The sequence below is a fragment of the Callorhinus ursinus genome, unplaced genomic scaffold (genome assembly GCF_003265705.2).
Source record: "Callorhinus ursinus isolate GAN/ISIS: 27379988/994484 unplaced genomic scaffold, GSC_fseal_2.0 scaffold14, whole genome shotgun sequence".
In the NCBI taxonomy this organism is placed as follows: Eukaryota; Metazoa; Chordata; class Mammalia; order Carnivora; family Otariidae; genus Callorhinus; species Callorhinus ursinus.
Window position 1 is genome coordinate 13,327,356 of NW_027397076.1, and position 19,871 is coordinate 13,347,226.

Below are 19,871 nucleotides of genomic sequence, written 5' to 3' on the forward strand. Positions count from 1 at the left end.
TCAGATTTTGAAATCTGTAACTGTTGGCATCTTCCCTACCTCAGCTGTTTCTGAGGTGCTGTACTGGTACATCAATATCCCATGTAGTCCTGTATTCAAAGACTTCATCTAGTTGGGAACGTGAAATGGCCATTACTGTGCCAAGCGTGTGTCCTAGAGGAAAGCACCATATAACCCCAGCACCTTTGGATCATCAGGGAGGCTTCCTGGAAGAGGTGACTGAGCTGGGTTTTGAGTGTTGGCAGTCAGAGAGAGAAGGGAGGAAGAAGGAGAAATGTAAGCTAAATGTCAATGTCAGAAGACATCTGTGCCAGGAAACCAATTCTCCATTTGTCCATTTCTATCATTAAATAAATGGTGACCAAGATGGCCCTGGTCTTTGCCCTCACAGCTTATAGCTTAGGTAGGGAGTAGGGCCAGAGGATTAAACAAACAATAGCAATGTGCAAGGAGGAAGATGGGAAGATTGGGAGGTAAGTAGAGGCCAGATCATCAGCAAGAGCATGAGAATTCATGCTAATGGTACAGTAGGGGAAACAAAGCTCTACCAGCACAGCACACCTCAGATCTCGAGGGTGGGTGAGCCAGGACGGGTTGCCATGGCTAATTGGTGGTTTCCGCACTCTGGGTGCCAGGTTCCTGATGCCTGCAGCTGCTGTAATAGAACCACTTGGAAAAGATGTACCTTCATATTTTGGAATAACTTTCCACCGGATAAAAATCTAAGGGGCTGGCATTGACTTTATCCTTTAACTGTTTACTATAATAAAGACCAAGATGCTCATGCTTGGGGGGAGATCTGGCAAAAACAATCTAAATTTTAAAAGTACTGCGTTTCACCAGAGTTCCTTTCAGGAGAACCTGCTTTTAATACGCCCTGGCTTTGACTCTACTTTTGGAAAGTCAGTCTTACCGCCCTAATTGGATTGTAAATTCCCCGAAGGCAGAACCCAGTCTAGCACCAGAATTTCAGAGATGGAGGGAATCCAACCTCTACAGATAAAGAGTTCAAGAAGAAATCAAAGGCCAGATGTCAAGCCCCAGATGGGTGTTTCTTCCAGGATGCCACGTTGCTTCACCTTTCTCCCATGGCATCCGGCGCGTGCACCCTCAGTTCAGTGGGGGTGATATTGCACACGGTGAGGCAAAAATTGGTTCTTGGGAAGCAGAAAAACTTGCATATTATGATGGTTTGTGGTCTTTTTCCAAAGTTCAACCCTATCTGATAAAAATCTTATTCCTTAGGGAGAAATTAAGTTTTCTCCCGTAGGGGTGTGGCCTGATAACTTAAAAAGGTTGAGAAAAGAAACACTGATCTAGCCCAATGGGGAGCACACAGCAAGGGTCTTCACATCTCACTTACTGCCCATTGTGAGATTTTTCCTCCTGGACTTCTAGCACCCGATACCTCCTACTCTCTCCACCAAAGGAGTGGTTCGAGGTATCTTGCCAGAGTCCACTCATATAACACATGTTTGAGTGCCTACTGTGTACACTAAAACCAGATTAATTTTTTCTACAATACTCTTGTCCTGGTCCTAACTTGTTCAGAAATTTTCAGTGGCTTTTCCTGACTTGAAGAATGAGGTTCCTACTAGTGAGGCTGAAATTCAAAGCCCTGTGAAATCTGACCCAGCCCTAGCTCCCCAAGGAGCTAGGAGGGTTCATTGATGATCTTCTGAACACTTCATATTGTTTCATCCTGGAGCCTTTCTCTCTCATCAAAATCCTTCCAACCCCCAAAGCTAAGAAGGCAGCCCACCTCTCCACTCAACCATGGAACTGTTTCTTTGGTTGTACTTTTCCAATGTACTCCCCCATGAGCATCATCCTTTGGCATTATATTAAGAAATTCATATGCTCTTTTCAATCCACAAAACAAGTGTTTTCCTTAACACTGCCTTCCTGGGTTGGCCTACTTAGTGTGTTTTAATTAAGTAATTTTCACTGTGACTACCAGTATGTTTGTGCATTCATGAATTCATTTACTGATCACCTGCTATGAACCAGTCAACACATTAGATCCTGGGGCATGAGGAGGGCCCTGCCCTCGACTAACTTACATTCTAAAGGGAAAGAGAGTTAAGTCACAGTGCCATGAAGGATGGGCACACGGTAGGGGAGGGACTAGCTCTGATTTCCCAGATAGAGAAGAGCGGGAAAGCAGTCCAGGTAGAGGGAACAGTGCTGCAAAGCCTGGGACAGCAAAAGCAAACCGTGTTTTGAGGCACAGTGTGAAAGCCAGTGTGGCTAGGGTCTAGACTGCAGACTCCAGCACTTCTCAGACTTTAACAGGTGTACAAATAACCTGGCCGCTGGTTAAGACACAGATTCTGATTCAGCAGGTCTGGGGTGGGGCCAAGGTTCTCATTTCTAGCAAGCTCTCAAGTTGCAAGGGCTTACAGGACACTGGCCTGGGAAGACTAAGGCAGTTCTGGGTGGGTATCTTCTTTCATTTGAAAAAGACATTAATGCTATTTGTTTAAAGTGAATGTCTCCTAGAGGGAGAATAGGATGCATTTCACCTTCTTATTCCATGGGTATAAAGATAGACTTCTGTGTTTGAACGGACCTCGTGTTTAGTTTAGGCCTTTATATCTATCGCCTGCATCCCAAACTCCTACAATTGAGTAGGTGCTTGGTCATAGGGGAGGCATCACCCACAGCACCCATGCACCTCCCACACCCCCCTCAAGACTCCTTAACCAAGCATATGAGGGACAAAGCTCTGATGACTCCATGTTACTAGACAGTGACAGCAACGTGCACTGTTACCCATAATCTCTCAACAAGGAGAATTTGATTTGATTTAAATGGAATACAGTAAAGCCTCATTGATTCAGCCATTTTTAACATGAAATGGGTGATAATTTGGTTAATCTTTACTTCTCAAATCATTTATTCATAAACAGGACAAAGTTGAATAATACCATTGTGATTATAAGGATGATTAAACATTGAAAAACATTTCTATGGCTTTAGAAACACCTATTTATACCGTCATCCACAATTTCTTTATGTGTAATTATGTAATTTGTTCATTTCCTAAAAAGCTGTAATAGGTAATACCACCAATCTACTTCCGGGCCTGGAAACAACAATAATAGTGACAACACATATTTATTGAGAGCTATAAAAATTTTGTTATACATTTGTAATGTGAATAATCAAACTCTTAAAAATGATTTTTAAAAATTACATTATCAGATTTGGTCCAAATGCACCCATTCTAGGAAGGCCCCCATCCCCATGTATAAAATGACGAGTCTTGAACTCTGCTGTGAAGTGCTACTCTTAGAGTCAAGAAGAAATTAGAAATAGAAGGACACCCTCCCTCAGGGGACACTCATGCATTTGAAGAGCTTCTAGAAAGGCAAACTATGTGGGGAAAAGGACAACCTAGCTGCTTATAATAGAAGGCTACATTTGCTTAATTTGGGGCATATCACTTGGATTTCTCACCATCCCATAGTTTAAAAACGGAAACTTGAAAAGCACAAACAAAATGGGAATTTCAAACCATGTCTACCTAACTGCCAATTGCTTTTCCCCACGAAGGCATTCTGATGATACTCTACCATATTAATCTTCAAAATATTTGTAATAAATCTCTGTGAAATGATTTAATGTTATGAGATTATGATCCAATTGATTTACCTGCTTATATGTCCACGTGCACATGTTAAATTAAAAGAAATTAATGACTTGGCTTTTTTCAAGTGGATTAACAAAGCACTGAAATATATTTAAGTGACATCACTCTGGTAAATTACTATGGTATTTTAACTTTTACTGCAACTGCATTGACTTATATAGTCGAAAGGTCTTCTCTTTCCTTTCAGATCTTTCATTTTTTATAGATGACTTTTCCTTTAGCTACAACATATTCAATTAATTCATGATGGCCTCCAAACTGGTAAATCAAATGTTCCCATCTAGAAAGAAATCAAACATACTTTAATGCATACAAGCCAAAATGATCACTTTGTCAATAAATGCTAATTTAGAAATACATTCTCCAAAAATTTCTTTATACCCTTTCACTGATATTCAGGCTTTTTAAAAAAATAGTAGATTACTATGATAACTAGCCTATGACTTAAATATTGTTTAATGGTATTGTTGAAGTATTTGACCTTAAACTATTTGATCCGATTAAGCGACATACCAAAGGTGACATCAGCATTATTTTCAATAGAGTGAAGAGTAGAATTACAGAGTCGCTTTCTTCAGTTGAGCTTGAGGACCAAAGAATGCAATAGACCTGCTAGGGTCAAGGATTTATGACTTTCAGATTTAGAAAAATAAGACTCAAATTGTTACATCGGAGATGCAGTTGGCAGCCAACTGTGTGTGAGTAATACGAACCCAGGAGCTGGAAAACGGAAACAAGGCTTTTGGGGTCTGGTAGGAGTGAGAAGCCAGAGAGGTAATGAATCAGACGCGGGGTGACCAGCCGGAGTTGGGACATGCACGGCCCAGCACCAGCTGTAGGTCAGAACTCCAGCAGAAAAACAAGAACACAAGCCAGGGGGCACAAGTCCAAAGTCTGGGTAAACAGAACAGAAACCTGGAGATCTATGACAGATAGAAGACAGATGAAGAGACCGGACAAGCTGGTCTGTGTACCCTGTGTGGTTTAGGACTTGTAGGGAGGCTTGCTGGTTAGAAAGGGGTGATGATAAAGGAGATTGGGGAGCTTCTGGGCCTACACAGAGCCAGATGCTAATATTGAGCTGAAAAGCCATTTAAATCCAGCCTATATTACAAGGGGCACAAAATAAAATAGCTCCGTTGGAAGAACACTCGCCTGGACGAATTGATGATAATGAGATCTCCCTGTTTGCCAACTTCCAGAGATCCATGTGTGTCAGATTTTCCCAGGGCATAAGCTGCGTTGATGGTGGCAGCGGCCAAAGCTTCAGGCATGGACATTCTCATGTTCACACAGGCTAGGTGCATGACCACTGGCTAAGGCAGGGAAGAACCGTATTAGAGGAAAGAAAATGGTAACTGCTACCTAGGACATTTCTCAACACAGCACAACCAACAATGGAAATTAAATGTCTGGGAGGAACTGGCTAAACTGGTATGAGAACATTTTAATTTACATGTAAAGATTCTTATGCTTTGGAAAAGATTCCTTTATTAGAGAGATTACCTCCCCCACCCCCGGGTATTGAGTATTTATTTACAACTTTTCAAGACCACTGGCTATGTAAGATGAAAGCCCACCTCCATGCTTATTTACTAAAACTTTGAGCTTATGTTATCCTCCAAGACGGAGTAAGTTATCATCAAACCACAATGCCCAAGGCTGAATCAAAAAGATTATGCAGATAGAACTTTCTCTCCTAGAGGCATTCTATGTGGTACAGAACTATCCAATGACCCTGCTGTCTACACTGTTTTTCCTGTTTCACAAGAAAATCGTTTTAACAGTTAGTGAACTATTTTTAAGTTATTCATACACGCGGTGGAAGATGGTTTCTCTCCTTAGAAAGTCACATTAAAAATAATTACCATTGAAAAGCAATATGCATTCGGGTTGAAATCGCTGCCCAGAGCAACGATTACCCCTTCATCCAACATCTTCCTAGCGCGAGGCTGCTTTAGTCTAAGAGGAGGGGAAAAGAAAGGAAGATGTCAGTCTCTGGAAGCAGAGTTTCTGCAGATTAGATATTCAGAATAGAAGCCAACTTAAGATATCCAACCCCTCTGTGTTCTGGAAGAAGAAAGAGACACTCAAGTTTAAATGAAGAGTGGTGAAGTCAGGTGGAACCCCGGGACGCCTGATTTTTATCTCTGCTTTTGAAATGACTTGCCTATGATTAATTTCTTTAATTTGGGAGCATTTATTTTAGCATTTATTTTTTTATTTTAGCAATCTTTATATACTTTCAGAGATTCTTGCTAAGGAAGAAAAATATAACTTAGTTTTTTTTTTTCAAATGTAACACACTTTTTTTGACTCCCAAATATAAACAATGAGGTTAAAATAATGCTATTTTTATTAACTTCCATTTTGCAATTTTTTTTATTCCTCTCTCTCCCCCTCCTTGGGGGTGGGGAAAGGTCTCAAACATTTTTGGTAGGCCCTTTAAAGTCTTGAAGGCCCAAGAATCTAATACATAAAATGTCTGTGCTTCTTCCTGGGTTGCGTGTCTCCTTAATCTCCTTAGCAAAATATTGTTCTTTAGGACATGACTCAAAAGTTATGTCAGGGATAAACAGAGCCAAACACTAGCTAAATGGGTGAAGACAGACTGTATTCAGTAATAACTACTGCAAATGGGAAAGGGTCCAGTGTGGTCTGGACTCAATTTTGATTTGCGGTAACTGGGCATTTTAAAGACAGAAAGAGGAAGTTGGGAGGAAAAAGGGGCGGGTCCTTGAGAAGACAATCCTGGGTGGTAGACGATTTATATCTTAAAGGAGCAGAGAAAGGATTTATAATTGCAATTACAACTGCAATTTGTAAAGTAACTGCTCTAAGAGGGGCCTATCTGCCAATCAGCGGGTTTTGCTGGAACAAACAGTAAATTCCCCTGGCAGGCTGGGCTTTCTCAGGCAGGCATTGTAAGGGGGCCTGGGTCATCCTGGGCAGACAGCCCTGAGCTTTCAGAAACTATGCTAGTGTTTATTCAAGGCTCACGGTGTTGGGGGGAGGGGGATAGATGAAAGCAGTTGTCTGAGAGTCTACAGGTTTATAGGCCAAGATGGAGGCTCTTGAAACATTCACGGTCGATGACTGACAATTGGCGGGACTACCTAAGATAATGTTCCTCAACCAGGACAATGTATGAGAGGAGTTGGGTGAAGCAGGGATAAGAGTGAGGAAAGGTAGAACTTAAAATTTCCCCACAGTTCATTCTTTTTTTTTTTTTTTTTAAGATTTTCTTTATTTATTTGAGAGAGAGCATGAGAGGGGAAGAGAGGGAGAAGAAGGCCCATCGTGGGGCCCAATCCCAGGACCCCGAGATCATGACCTGAGCTGAAGGCAGACGCTTAACCCCCTGAGCCACCCGGGCGCCCCCCCCTCCCACAGTTCATTCTGACGGCCTCCCCTCTCCTTCCAGAGATGTTTAAGGAGGAAAAAAAAAAAAAAGTGAGGCTGTAGACGTATCAAGGGAGTTCCAGAAAAACTGAGGTAAATGGATCCTGAATAAATTTAAACAGTACCACACAAAGATGCATATAATAATGATTAAAGGAAGTGGCATAAGGCCACTGTTATTCCAGAAATGAGAGTCAAGAGAATTCAGGGCCCAGCAGGGAGCCCTGCAGGTTGCTCTTGTTGGAGAGCTCAGAAAAATACCGGAACAGAGAAGCCAGAGAGAAAAGTGGGGCCTTCTCTGCAATGTTTCCTGTTGTCCAAATTGTATGGTCAACCCATCCTGCGGTGAGCACAGATGGCCGCTGCCTCTGGCGTAGGGACAAAGTTCGGGCTTTTACTGCGGAGCCGCCCTTCACGGTGCAAGTCTCAGATTTTTGCTCCATCTTTAAGAGATTCAAGGGGAAGTAAAGAAACCCTTTTTTGGTCAAACGTTATTCCTCAGGTGATGGAAAATTAACCAGATTAAGTATTGATTGATGACTTTGATTGATGACTACTGAGACTTGCTAGAAATGCCAAGATACCAAGAACGGTTATTGATTGCTATTTCCTGGTTGCAATCTACATTATGTCTACTCTTTAAATTAAGAGAACAGTAATAATAAGAGAAATGTATAATATGACCCCTATGTGTATAACATCATAATATATTTGAGAAAAGTACTGCAATATTCCTCTCTTCTCTCTTATAAAAGTTACTTGAAGGGGCCTGGGTGGCTCAGTCAGTAAGCATCCACTCTTGATTTCGGCTCAGGTCATGATCTCATGGTGGTGAGATCGAGCCCCCTGTCAGGCTCCGCGCTGGACGTGAACAATCTTTAGATATTCTCTCTCTCCCTCTCCCTCTGCCCCCAGCTCACGCAAACTTGGGAGTGCCCTCACTCCCTCTCAAAAATTAAATAAATAAATAAATAAATAAATAAATAAATAAATAAAAGTTACTTGTAGCCTGGCTTTTCCATCCCTGAGGCAGAGTGTCTCAACCTTGGCACAGTTCATAATTGTGGTTGGATAATTCTTAGGCAGGATAATTCTTTGTGGTGGGAGGTGGTTCTGTGCGCTGTGGGACCTTTAGCAGCTCGAGCCTCTACCTACTAGATGCCAGTAGCGCCCTCTAGTGGTGACAACCAAACCGCAGTCATAAAGATGGGCTATGGACTGGGTGTATTCAATCCATAGAGGGCAAACAGCAAAATTCCTGGAAAGATTTCACAAAACATACTTAGATGTCTCCTCCTTCCTCCTTCCTCCCACCCCCCGGGATTTATGAGGACTGTGGGGCCCACTTGCATCCTCTTAGTAAAAAACAGCTCCTTCAGATTCTGAACACTGCTTGATATCCCTAACATCTGATGCATGTTTTTTAAAGTAGAAAGCCTATTTCATTATTTCTAGTCATAAAAGTAATGCATATTGATTTTTTAATTAGAAAATTCCAAAAATGAGGGGGAAAAAAAAAAGAGAAAGCTCCACTCTTTCCAACAATCTCACCACTCAACGGCCATTTGGGTCTAAGCGCTTTCCTGGATCTCACTCCAGAACTGGCATCTTCCATGAGCTCAGTTTTCCTGATCTGCATTTTTAAGGAATGTGGAAGGGCAATGAAATAAGACTTAGGCCTCTGGGTCTGTGTCCTCGCAGCTGTCACCCACCAGGGTAGCTCACCTCAGCATGTAGGCCGTGGTGGGCAGAAGGACGGCCGAGCACCTGGCCATTGCCATGGCAACGATGCCCTCATCACTCACTTCTTCCAGGTGACTGATCGCCTGGGCTCCCAGCTCAGCCCCGAGCTAAGCGGAACGGGCAGAGAGAAAGGTTTCACCAACAGCAACAACAATCAACAGAGGGCCAGAACATTGGTTTCCCTGCAAAACTAAACAGCACTGTTTGTCATTAAAATGTGTTGGCAACTGCCTCTGCCAAGCACAAGCCCCCAGAGGGGTAAAAGGTTTGTGATGGACATTCATTTGAAAATTAGCTAGTGTGCTACTTCAAAAACTATCCTTAAATCCAAGTGCTTACTGGGGCGCCTGGGTGGCTCAGTCGTTAAGCATCTGCCTTTGGCTCAGGTCATAACCCCAGTGTCCTGGGATCGAGAACCACATCGGGCTCCCTGCTCGGCGGGTGGCCTGCTTCTCCCTCTCCCATGCCCCCTGCTTGTGTTCCTGCTCTCGCTCTCTCTCTCTCTCTCTGTGAAATAAATAAATTTTTAAAGATCTTAAGAAAAAAAAGAAAAAAAGTCTGGGCTCAGCTGTTAGAAGAAAACCAGGAGGAGGTAACGCTATGATGATAATGAGAACATGGCATTAAAGTGGGTTTCTTCTCAGCGTGACACATTTACACACACACACACACACACACACACAGTGCCCCAGGCTGAAAGGTGATTATGTTAAGCATTCCAAGGAAAGAGAAAGGAGACTCATTGTCGATCTTACCCCGTGGCCCAGGGAGGCAGGGATGCCCATGCCAGGGCAGGAGGGAGCCGGCCCCTCGTCAGCAGCTAGCTCGGGTCTAAGAGCATTCTGGTTTGGTGGTCTGGGGAGTCAGATGCTCCACAGACTCTGCTCCCCAGGCGAGCTTCCTTCTAACCTTGGAATCACCTTCACTTTCCCAAACTCGATTTGGTCATCCTGGGTATTGACCTCTGTTTAATTCACCAGTTCACTCTCTACAACCCAAGTATCTTGTTGACCACCTAGCTCACATTCATTCAACAAACATTCCACAAATATTTACTCAGGAAAGGCCACCTGTCTACCAGGCACTGTGCTAACCTCCAGGGATAGGGCTGTGAAGGCACAGGGACAGTCCAGGAGGGATCTCAGAGAGAATTTGAACATGGTGGGACAGGCAGAGGGAGGGGCTGTAACTCATTCTTGAAGAGGTTTGGGAAGGATGCCAGAGAAGTGGTAGCTAAGAGGAAACACAGAGCAGAGTTAGAGTTAGCCAGGCAAGGGGTGTTCAGATGAGAGAAGGCATGTCCAGAGGCGTGGGATATCGGGTGTCCTAACACTATTTATGGTGGCTGCCCATGGTCAAGAGGGCAGGGGAAGGGAGGGGGGAGGAGAGAAAGAGGAAGATGGGAGGCAAGCAAGAACTAGATCCGGGGAAGCCTATGGCTGTGGAGTTTGAAATTTGTCCTGCCAGCTTGGGTGAGCCTTTCAGTGCTTTCCAGCACCAGAGAGGAAGAGAAGATGCACGGAGGGCAGGGATTAAAGGAACAGATTAAAGTGTGGACAAGCTTGGACACAGGGAGAAGAGCTATTGCAGGAGTCCAGCTGAGAGCCGCTGATGGTGGTCTGAACTAGGCAGTGGGGGGGGGAGAGAAGTGGACCTAGACATCCTCAGCAGGCAAACCTGGAGGCCTTGCTGGTTAACAGAAATGTGACAGGCAAGGGGGAGAGGAGACCAAGTGACATCCAAGTTTTTCGCTTAGGCAATCTGTACATAATGGCGTCATTCACTGGACAGGAAACACAGGACCAGATCTGGAAGCGATATTAAGAGGTCACATTGGACGTGTTGTGGTGGAGACACGTGTGGAGTGTCCACATCTGTATTTATGCCCCAAGGGCAGTTGTTTATTTCACTCTAGGGCTTAGAGAGACATCTCGACTCACAACTGCGGGGACTGTGTCTATTTTACTCACTGCTGAATTCTCCGTGCCTGGCACATAGCAGACACTCCAATGTTTGTCGAAAGCATGAATAAATGAATCTGAGCAAGACACAGAGATCAGAAGAGCATCCTGTGACTATTAATGGTGTTCTCTAGCAACGTTCACCTGGATGCTGCCACAGACAGACCCTAGCAGCTACATGTGCAATCGGTCGACTCTGCCACTGTGGCTTTGTGTGCCAACCAAAATAGGGTATGGATTTGCTAAACAAGATCACAAAAGTGCTTCTTTTTCTACTAATCCCACCAGCCGGCGATCATACAAGTAAATGAGCAGCAAAAAAGTAAATTTCTAACAGAGGTCCGGGATTTCAAGGCTCTACCGGGACCAATCCACACATTGTTCAGACAAATTTCCCCATTCTCTGTCTTTTCAGAAGGCTCCTCCCACCTCTGAGAAAACTAATTAAGTTTTCCATAGCATGAGTGTTAACAAAGGAAAAGCAAAAGATCCACCACACCTCGGCAGCCTTCATCGGGTGCAGCTCATCCCCATGGAAGTTAATCTGTAATCCCATCTCTTTTCCACTTTGAAGAATCCTTCTGGTGGAGCTGAGATCAAAGACGCCCTTCTCACAGAACACATCTATATTGTCCACATGGATTTCCCCACTTCTGCCAAGCTCCTTCAGCTTCGGGAGGTGGCTATTGATGATTTCATCAGCAGCCTCCGGAGCAGTCTTTCCTCTGGGGGAAGAAAATGAGATTACATGGGGGGACTTCTTTTTTTTTAATGAAAGAAAGGGTTTTCCGGCACTCGAAGAATCTCACAAACTATGGGCAAATGACCTCAAGCCTCAAAAAGGTAGAGAAATAATCAAAGCAATAACTCAAGAGTCTTAACAATGAGGACACAGCAGAGATGTTGGCAAGACCTCTGTAGGCACTGACTCTGTACACAGAGACTCAAAGGGCTCATCCATTTCTGCCCCAGCCATGTTGCCTTCGAGAATGTCAGCAAGGCCAGCCGGCTGAAAAACTGAATCTGCTTGCCAAGGACACTTAGAGGGCATCCTGGATGCTTCCCTAACAACACAACTGTATGCTTCTTAGCTGGGCCCTTGTGATCACTCTGCCTTTTTCTTCTACACTGTTTCTAGAAGCATCTGCCTAAGGCTTCTTTTCTTACCATTTGGAACCACAGGGAAAGAGGATTGTGGGAGGCCCTGAAATTCTCTCTCAGATTCTGCGGTAGTTATAGATCAGAAAGGGCCGGGCTTTTGAATTCAAATAGACACAGAGCTCTACTATTTGCTGGCTATGTAACTTTGGACACATCATGTAGCCATCATTTGGCATCCTCTGAGCTGCAGACTGTATCGCTGGGGATGAAGACACAGACCTCAGAGACTCATTGGCAGATGGAGAAAATTTCTGTAAAACTTTAGTCCTGTATTTGGCACACAGAAGTCTCTTGCTCAGCAAAAACCATTTTGGTGGGAAGACAGAAGTTAACCGTGAGGAGACAGGCGCTCACATATGTTGTTCCTAATTCTCAAAACAATCATATAGAATTATGTGTTATTTAGCTATTTTACAGATGTTCAAAAAAGTTGAGTGATGCCCTCAAAATCATGCAGTGGGAAAGTAGCAAAGCTGGATTCAAACCCAGGTCTGGTATGGCTCCAAAGCCTAAGACTTCTCTACCATGTTACACTGCTATCATCCACCTTATGTTCTGTTTGAAAAAAAAAAAAAATGTTTTCTATAGATGGATATCCCAAAAGTCTCAGTGCAGTTTTAAGTTTTAGTAATTTCAGAAGTACAAATGCTAAAAATGTACAAAAACATCATTGGAAATATTAAGTATTTGTTTCTTTTCTACTTAATTAATTTTGTGAATTTTTAATAACAAATTTGTTAATTTTTTATTTTCTCTGATTGAAAATGGTAAACAAAAAATTAACATTAAACTTATTTTTCAAATTGCACAAAACTAAATAAATGTAAAAATGTTATGAAACTTTCAAATAATTTCTGTAAGCCTGTAGCACTTATGTATCTAAGTTACCAAAACTCAAAACAGCGCTAAGACTTTGCCCTGTTAATTTTCAAGTCCTGGATTTTTTTTTTTTAAGATTTTATTTATTTATTTGAGAGAGAGAGAGAGAAAATAAGAGCAAGGAGAGGGAGAAGCAGATTCCCTGCTGAGCAGGGAGCCAGATTAGGGGTTAGATCCCAGGATGCTGGGATCATGACCTGAGCCCAAGGCAGGCACTTAACCAACTGAGCCACCCAGGTGCCCCCAAGTCCTAGATTTCTTTTGAACGTTTTAGTTCTGGAACTGTGGGCCTTTGGCTCTAGAAATTCCAGGACAGATAAGATGCAGATGCAAATGCAGAAAGGACAGAATTCTCTACAAGAAAGCTATATAGGAGAAACTTTAAATAAAAGGAAATCTAAAAAACATTTACAAGAAAATGAACATGTCTGCTGCTAAACAGATGAATGAAAAGAAAAACTATTCTGCGTCATCTTGACTTAAAGATTTGATCTATCTCCTACAGAGTGTTACTTTTAATCTCTAAAGTGCGATTATGTGGTCATGGGCAACTATTTAAAGTAATAAATATCTGGGGCGCCTGGGTGGCTCAGTTGGTTAAACAACTGCCTTTGGCTCAGGTCATGATCCTGGAGTCCCGGGATCGAGTCCCGCATCAGGCTCCCTGCTCCGCGAGGGGCCTGCTTCTCCCTCTAACCCTCCCCGTTCTCATGTACTCTCTCTCTCTCATTCTCACTCTCTCAAAATAAATAAATAAATCTTTAAAAAAAATAAAGTAATATCTGTTATTTTAAAGGATCTAGTAGGCGGCATTGCTTTCTGTTAACCGAAAGAATTTTGAACATCTCCTCTTCCTCCTTCATCATTAAGGGACTAGCAAATGGATGGGTCTGGTGGGGATCACCTTCCTAAAACTACCCTTGCGAGGGGCACCTGAGTGGGTTGGTTAAGCGTCTGCCTTTGGCTCAGGTCATGATCCCAGGGTCCTGGGATCGAGTCCTATATCGGGCTCTCTGCTCAGTGGGGAATCTGCTTCTCCCTCTACCTCTGCCCCTCCCCCCCTGCTTGTGCTCTCTCTCTCAAATAAATAAATAAAATCTTCAAAAAAAAAAAAACCACTCTTACGAGATGACTATTACAATCAGAACACCTTTCTAACGGCTTCTACTGAGGTCTCTCTGCAAGAACTAAAGTATGGATGCACCTCCACTCCCCACCGCCCAGCCCCACCGCAACACATCTCCACTTAGGTACCAGCTGACCCCTTCCTTGTTTTCAATGCCCCCTCAATGCCCCAAGTCAAGTGCGCAAGCTGAGGTTACTTTGGCACCGAGTGAGCCCCGCAGTAGGTGGCTGAAATGCCTATGGGCAGCTGCCGCCGGGCACGCTCAATCACGCGCAGCATCTTGAGCTCTGTCTCCAGGTTGAGGCCGTATCCGCTCTTGCACTCCACCAGCGTGGTCCCTGCCCTCATCATGCGCTGCAGCCGCTCCTGGAAGGAGCAGAACAGCTCCTCCTCCGAGGCTTGGCGAGTGTGCTCCACAGTGAAGTTGATCCCTCCTCCAGCCTGGTGAATATCCATGTACGTGGCTCCTGCCAACTGAACACAGGGCTCCCCCTCAGGTTGGGCAAGGGCGGGAGGTTGCAGGCAGCTCCACAGAACCTCCACCCGGAGTGATGTTCAAAATGATATATCAGGGACACCAGCTGATCAGAAAGGATGCTGGGGTACATGGCCATGAAGCCCCCACCCTGCCAGGGCATCTTAGGAAGGACTGGGGAGGGCAGAAATGGGAAAGGTCAGGTGGGGAGCACTTAGGGTCCCACGCAGCAGCGGCAATTTACCAACCAGCCCGGAAGTATTTCAGTATTTTAACAACCCAGCTGGCTCCAGTGTGCACCAGCTAAGTCTCTGTCTAACCCTAGCTCCTATGAGAAAACAAAGCTTAGGCAATTCGGGAACCCCACTACAGTTATTCCAAATATCCACCAGAGAGCCCCGGGCGGTTTCCACCTCTCTGTGTCTGGCCACTAGAGTTTGGGGTCTGACCTCTGTCACTCAAGCAAAGAAGCTCTTCCTGGGATCCCACTGGGCTCCAGTTACTCTAGGCAGCAAGGAGTGTGGCACAAACGAAGTATACCAGCCCGGGGTCTCCCAGCCAGAGTTGTCATCTGGGTTCTGCCAAGGTGAGCTGGAGAACTCACCCCGCACCCTTCCCTTCTCTGGACCTCACGTTCCCCATCTATGTAATGAGATGCTTGGACTGCAAATTTCTAGGGTTGCTTTTTGGCTCTGCAATTGTGTGCTTTAATAAAGAAGTCTTAAAAACAGCTCTAGTTTGTTGAAGAAGGTACCCTCTGAAGAAAATTCTTAGCTGTTAGGGTATACACTTGAAAAAAAAAAAACAATGCGAAGAAAAGACACGGAGAAACCTTAAATGCATATTGCTAAATCAAAGAAGCCGATCTGAAAGGCTATATACTGTATGAATTTAACCAGATGATGTTCTGGAAAAGGCAGTACAATAGACAGTGAGGGGCGCCTGGGTGTCACAGTCAATTGAACATCTGACTCTTGATTTCGGCTCCTATCATGATCTCAGGTCGTGAGATCAAGCTCCACATCAGGCTCTGGGCTCAGCGCGGAGTCTGCTTGGGATTCTCTCTTTCCCTCTGCCCCTACCCCCCATCTCTAAAATAAATAAATCTAAAAAAAAAAGAAAGAAAGAAACAGTGAAAAGGTCAGTGGTTATCAGGGTTCAGGGAGGGATGGATGAATAGGCAGAGCACACAGGAATTTTAGGGCAGTTCAACCATACTATATGATACTATAATGGTGGATATGTGTCATTATACATTTGTCCAAACCCACAAAATGTGCAGCACCAAGAGAAAACACCAGTAAGAACTATGGACTCTGGATAACAGTGATGTGTCAATGTAGGCTCATCAGCTGTAACAAAGGTACTGCTCTGGTGGGGGATGTTGATCATAGCGGGGGGCTGTCCATGTGTGGGGGCAGGTATGTGGGAAATCTTTGTACCTCTCACTCAACTTGGCTAGGAACCTAAAACTGCTCTAAAAAATAAAATCTATTAGAAAGAAACAATGTGAAAATGGCTCCAACCATAGATTTGAGGGTTGGCCCTGGCTAATTAATGACTTGTGACATAGACTACACTTTATGTTTCTTAATAAGTCTCATTTTGGGGGGAAAAATACAAGACTTAATTTATTTTTATGAATAATAACTCACCAATGAATGGTGAGTTTCAAACTGTATCCTGGAGCCCCTTCAAAGACCCCCCAGGGGTGGAGAAGTGAAATGGGAGAAGGGAAAGAGAGGAGGAACTAGTGAGCAAGGCAGTTCAGCTCTGTGTTTGGGTCTTAGGGGTTTTTTGGTAAGATTTTATTTATTTATTTGAGAGAGAGAGAGTGAGGCGGGGAGGAGCAGAGGGAGAGGGAAAGGGACAAGCAGACTCCCCGCCAAGTGCTGAGGCCAACCGGGGGCTCGATCCCAGGAGCCTGACATCAGGACCTGAACCGAAGTCAGACGCTTAACCAACTGAGCCACCCAGGTGCCCCAAGGCAGCTCAGCATTTCTTTAAAGGGAGGATTCTAAAACATACATACATACATATGTAAGGATTCTACAGCTAAAAATCTTTGAAAACTATTATAATGATTGCTGGGCCTGTGCAAAGTATTTGGACAGTTATAAGTTAGTTTTTTTTGCAATTTATTTTCCATAGTCCAGGCCAGTAAAAATATCCATGAAAAAGAAATGTTAGGCATATGTTGCAAAGCCTGATAGCCTATCAACTCTTTAGAAAAAGACCTGTCTGTATTTGTGCCTTATTTTGATTTGTCATCATTTACTGCAGTTACCTTCATTGCAAACTCGTGAACTCTTTCACCAGCCCATACTGGATGTGTGTGTGCATCCACCAAACCTGTAATCAATAAATCAAATCATCTTTAAAGCTGAGAAACAGAAAGCCCTTAGATAGCAGGCAGACTATCCTGTACCACTCTTGGGAAAACAAGATGATGGTCAGCCCTCTTGGAGGAGGGTGGGGGACGAGGGATTTGTCTGTAGGTTCCCTCCACAGACAGGAGACAAGCAGACTCTCGGCATGGTTGGTCTAGAAGGCTTTAATGGAAGAGGGTGACTTGGCATGATGAGAATATCCATTAAAGAAATACAGCTCCTTTTGCCCACTAAGTCCACGCTCACCAAGCAAGCTTTTGAAACAGGATGTCGTATCTATTAGTTGAGCAAAACCACGGACTATATCACCAAGGAATAATCTGGGTGTGAAAACAGAATACAATCTCTCCCAACTTTGAGAAGGAAAAAGATGAAATCAGAAATATGAATCTTCCTTCAAAAAAGAAATGTAGTTTAATTGAAGAGAAACTATAAAGCAATCGTGTGAACCGTTTGTTTATCCAAACGGTTCACAACTCAAGTGAAGTGTGGCTTTCCATAATATTTAAAATACCTGGATTAAATGGATTAAATCCATAATATTAAAATACCTGGATTAAGTGGATTAAATGTCTCATTAGTGGTTCTGATTGGACGAAAAATCAAGAATCTCTACTCAGATCGCTTTCTAGTATTTTCTGCTCTTTTTCATAAGCTTGCACTCTGACTTTATTTCCTGACTCCCAAGAGTTGGAAAATAGAAGCTCTATCAGATACGCATAGTAGACATTTTAAAAATATAAATCTTAGCCTCTATGTTTTGTGTAGGACTCAAAATTTGTGAAACTCGTTTCAGAGGATTTCATGAAGCCAGAAAACATAATGTGGGAGATGATGGTTAACAAACCGATTTTGTTGTCAATCATTAAGATATAAATAAACTTCAGTGAAATCTCTAGGGATTCCCTCCTCCCCTACTTTTTGGCCTAGAGATGTGTTGTTTCACACTCCATGTAAATTTAGAATCTATTCTAGTATTAGAAGCAGCAGCTTGCCCTCTCTGCATCCCATATGAAGTAGATTAGTAAAGTTCTTCCAACAGCTTTTGAACCTAAACACAACACAACCGGTTTCTCTTCAGCATGTGAGTGGGACAAAGTGACATAAGGAGTGGGTTTGATTCCCAGCTTGCCCTTTCCCTGTCCAGCAATCTTGGGTAAGATATTTCATCCCTAAACTGGAGTATTCTAATCCGTAACACGTAGATAAGGATACTTACCTTACAGGGCAGTTAGAAGGATTCAAGGTGAAAACATGTTTGCAAAGCACCTAGACATTCAGTAGTAGAAATTCAATGCACAGTAGCTATTATTATATTTTAATATTATTTTGAGACCCTATTTAAAAGAAGCTGCCACTCTTCCTCTTTACATTACTAAAACTAGTTGCAGGGCTTTACTGAAAAAAAAGGTTAATACCTGGCAAGATGCATTTCCCAGAACAGTCAATTCTTTCTTCGAACGTTTCTTCGGAAAACATTTTTTGGATCGCATCAGCAGGACCAATGGCTTTTATAAGCCCATCCCTGAAGAAAAATCAAGAAATAATTACCAAAGTTTGGGGAAATACTGTGGAAAAGCTGACTAAGGATTTAAAATATGTTGCCCATGTCTTTTGGTATCAGTCAACATATATTCTATTTCCTTCTTGCATCTGTGTCTTTGAAGAAAATAAAATGACTGCAGCGGCATGGAAGCCAAAGAGTCAAATCATATGTATACTTAGAGATGGCTAGTTGCTCCCCAAGATCAATGTTCCCTTTTCCCCACAGTGCTAGATTCCTAAATTTTAGCTGAACACATGAACACCCAGAATAAAGCCTACATTTCTGGGTTTCCCGTCATCCAGGTGCCGCCATGTGACTAAATTCTAACCAATAGGTCTGTTTTCTCGTCCTATTTTCCACTGTCTGTAAGGTAGACGCCATAAGGAGAGGTGGAGTAGCCATCTTGGATGACGGAGTGAGAAAGGGTTGTGCAGAGCAGAGGAACATAGTAGGGCCTCAGAACTCCATAGAGTATGGCCATCAATTAGCCCTGGATTCCTACCTCTGTGCACTTCTGTGCACAGATGGGGCTGAGTGGGGCAAACCTCTCCCCAGTTAACTGGTTTTTAACAAATTTTTAACAGTAACACTGGGAATGTTTTTATCCCTTTGTTAATTAAAAACACACGGTCCCTAAAAGCTGGACTCTTGCACAACCCTAAGCAGCCTCAGATAAGGGCTGAGGCCGTCTTGCGCGATCGCGGTGCAGCGGGGCTCTCCAATTCAAATCGGCATCGGAGCCCCACTCCCACTGCAGGTTCCCCCTCCCAAACTTTGGCTGTTCTTTTAGTCACGTCTAGCAGGAAGCACAGAGGGTTAAATGAAAAAACAACTGAAAATGTCCTCTTTTTCTGAATTTCTTATCAGCCCCAAACCATCACGATCTGAACGTCTTCCGTGGTTCTCAAATTTAGTATACAAAGGGGGTTGGGCTGGAGGGTGTTCTGTAAAAATTCAAAGTCCCAGAACTCCACCCCAGAGATGCTGATTCCAAAGACCTGGGGGTAGAGGGGAAGAGGGACGGGGGTTCAGCCTGAGAGCGTTTGTTTGTTTGTTTTTTCACCGAATGACTACCCGAAGCTGTCACACAAGGTAGGTAGCAACAGGTGCCTGAAAGACAGGCCCGCGGTGGCTCCCTGGATGCGGGAAAGCTTTTACCCGCTTCCCTCCACAGCGCCCAAGTTAGGGAAAGGGGGCCAGGCCTGGCCTCGGCTGCCCGGTGCCCCCAGCACGCGGCCACTTACGTGCCCACCACGAGGCTGGCGCCCTCCAGGACGGCCAGGCTGCGCAGCGCGTCCCGCGCCAGGAAGCGCTCGCCGCGGCCGCACACCATCACCACTTGCCGCGCGTTCTCCAGCAGGAGGCGGTGGCCGCCGGCCATGTCGCCGCGCGCCGCGGGTCTCCGGGAGGCCGCCGGGCCCGAGCGCGGGGCAGGCGGGCGGGCGGGCGGTGGAGGGCGCGGGTCGGCGGGCGGTGCCGTGGGGCAGGGAGGGTGGAGCCGGGGCGGGCGCTCGCCGCCGCCGCCCTGCCCAG

General features: G+C 44.3%; 1 protein-coding gene across 2 annotated transcripts; it reads right to left on the minus strand.

Moving 5' to 3' along the window:
• Positions 1 to 3,101: 3,101 nt before the first annotated feature.
• AMDHD1 (amidohydrolase domain containing 1) lies at positions 3,102 to 19,768 on the minus strand. Of its 2 annotated transcripts, XM_025881412.2 has the most exons (9): positions 19,583 to 19,768; positions 18,211 to 18,317; positions 16,690 to 16,754; positions 14,124 to 14,401; positions 11,261 to 11,486; positions 8,783 to 8,907; positions 5,524 to 5,617; positions 4,811 to 4,971; positions 3,102 to 3,935 (listed from the first exon to the last, which is right to left on the minus strand). In XM_025881412.2, the coding sequence occupies exons 1-9, from the start codon at positions 19,717 to 19,719 to the stop codon at positions 3,848 to 3,850; spliced, it is 1,281 nt and encodes a 426-aa protein (XP_025737197.1). In that variant the 5' UTR covers positions 19,720 to 19,768; the 3' UTR covers positions 3,102 to 3,847. The 2 variants fall into 2 exon arrangements, with proteins under 2 accessions (XP_025737197.1, XP_073756581.1); XM_073900480.1 differs by lacking the exon at positions 8,783 to 8,907 and having other exon boundaries at positions 11,259 to 11,486.
• Between the last annotated feature and the right edge of the window lie 103 nt (positions 19,769 to 19,871).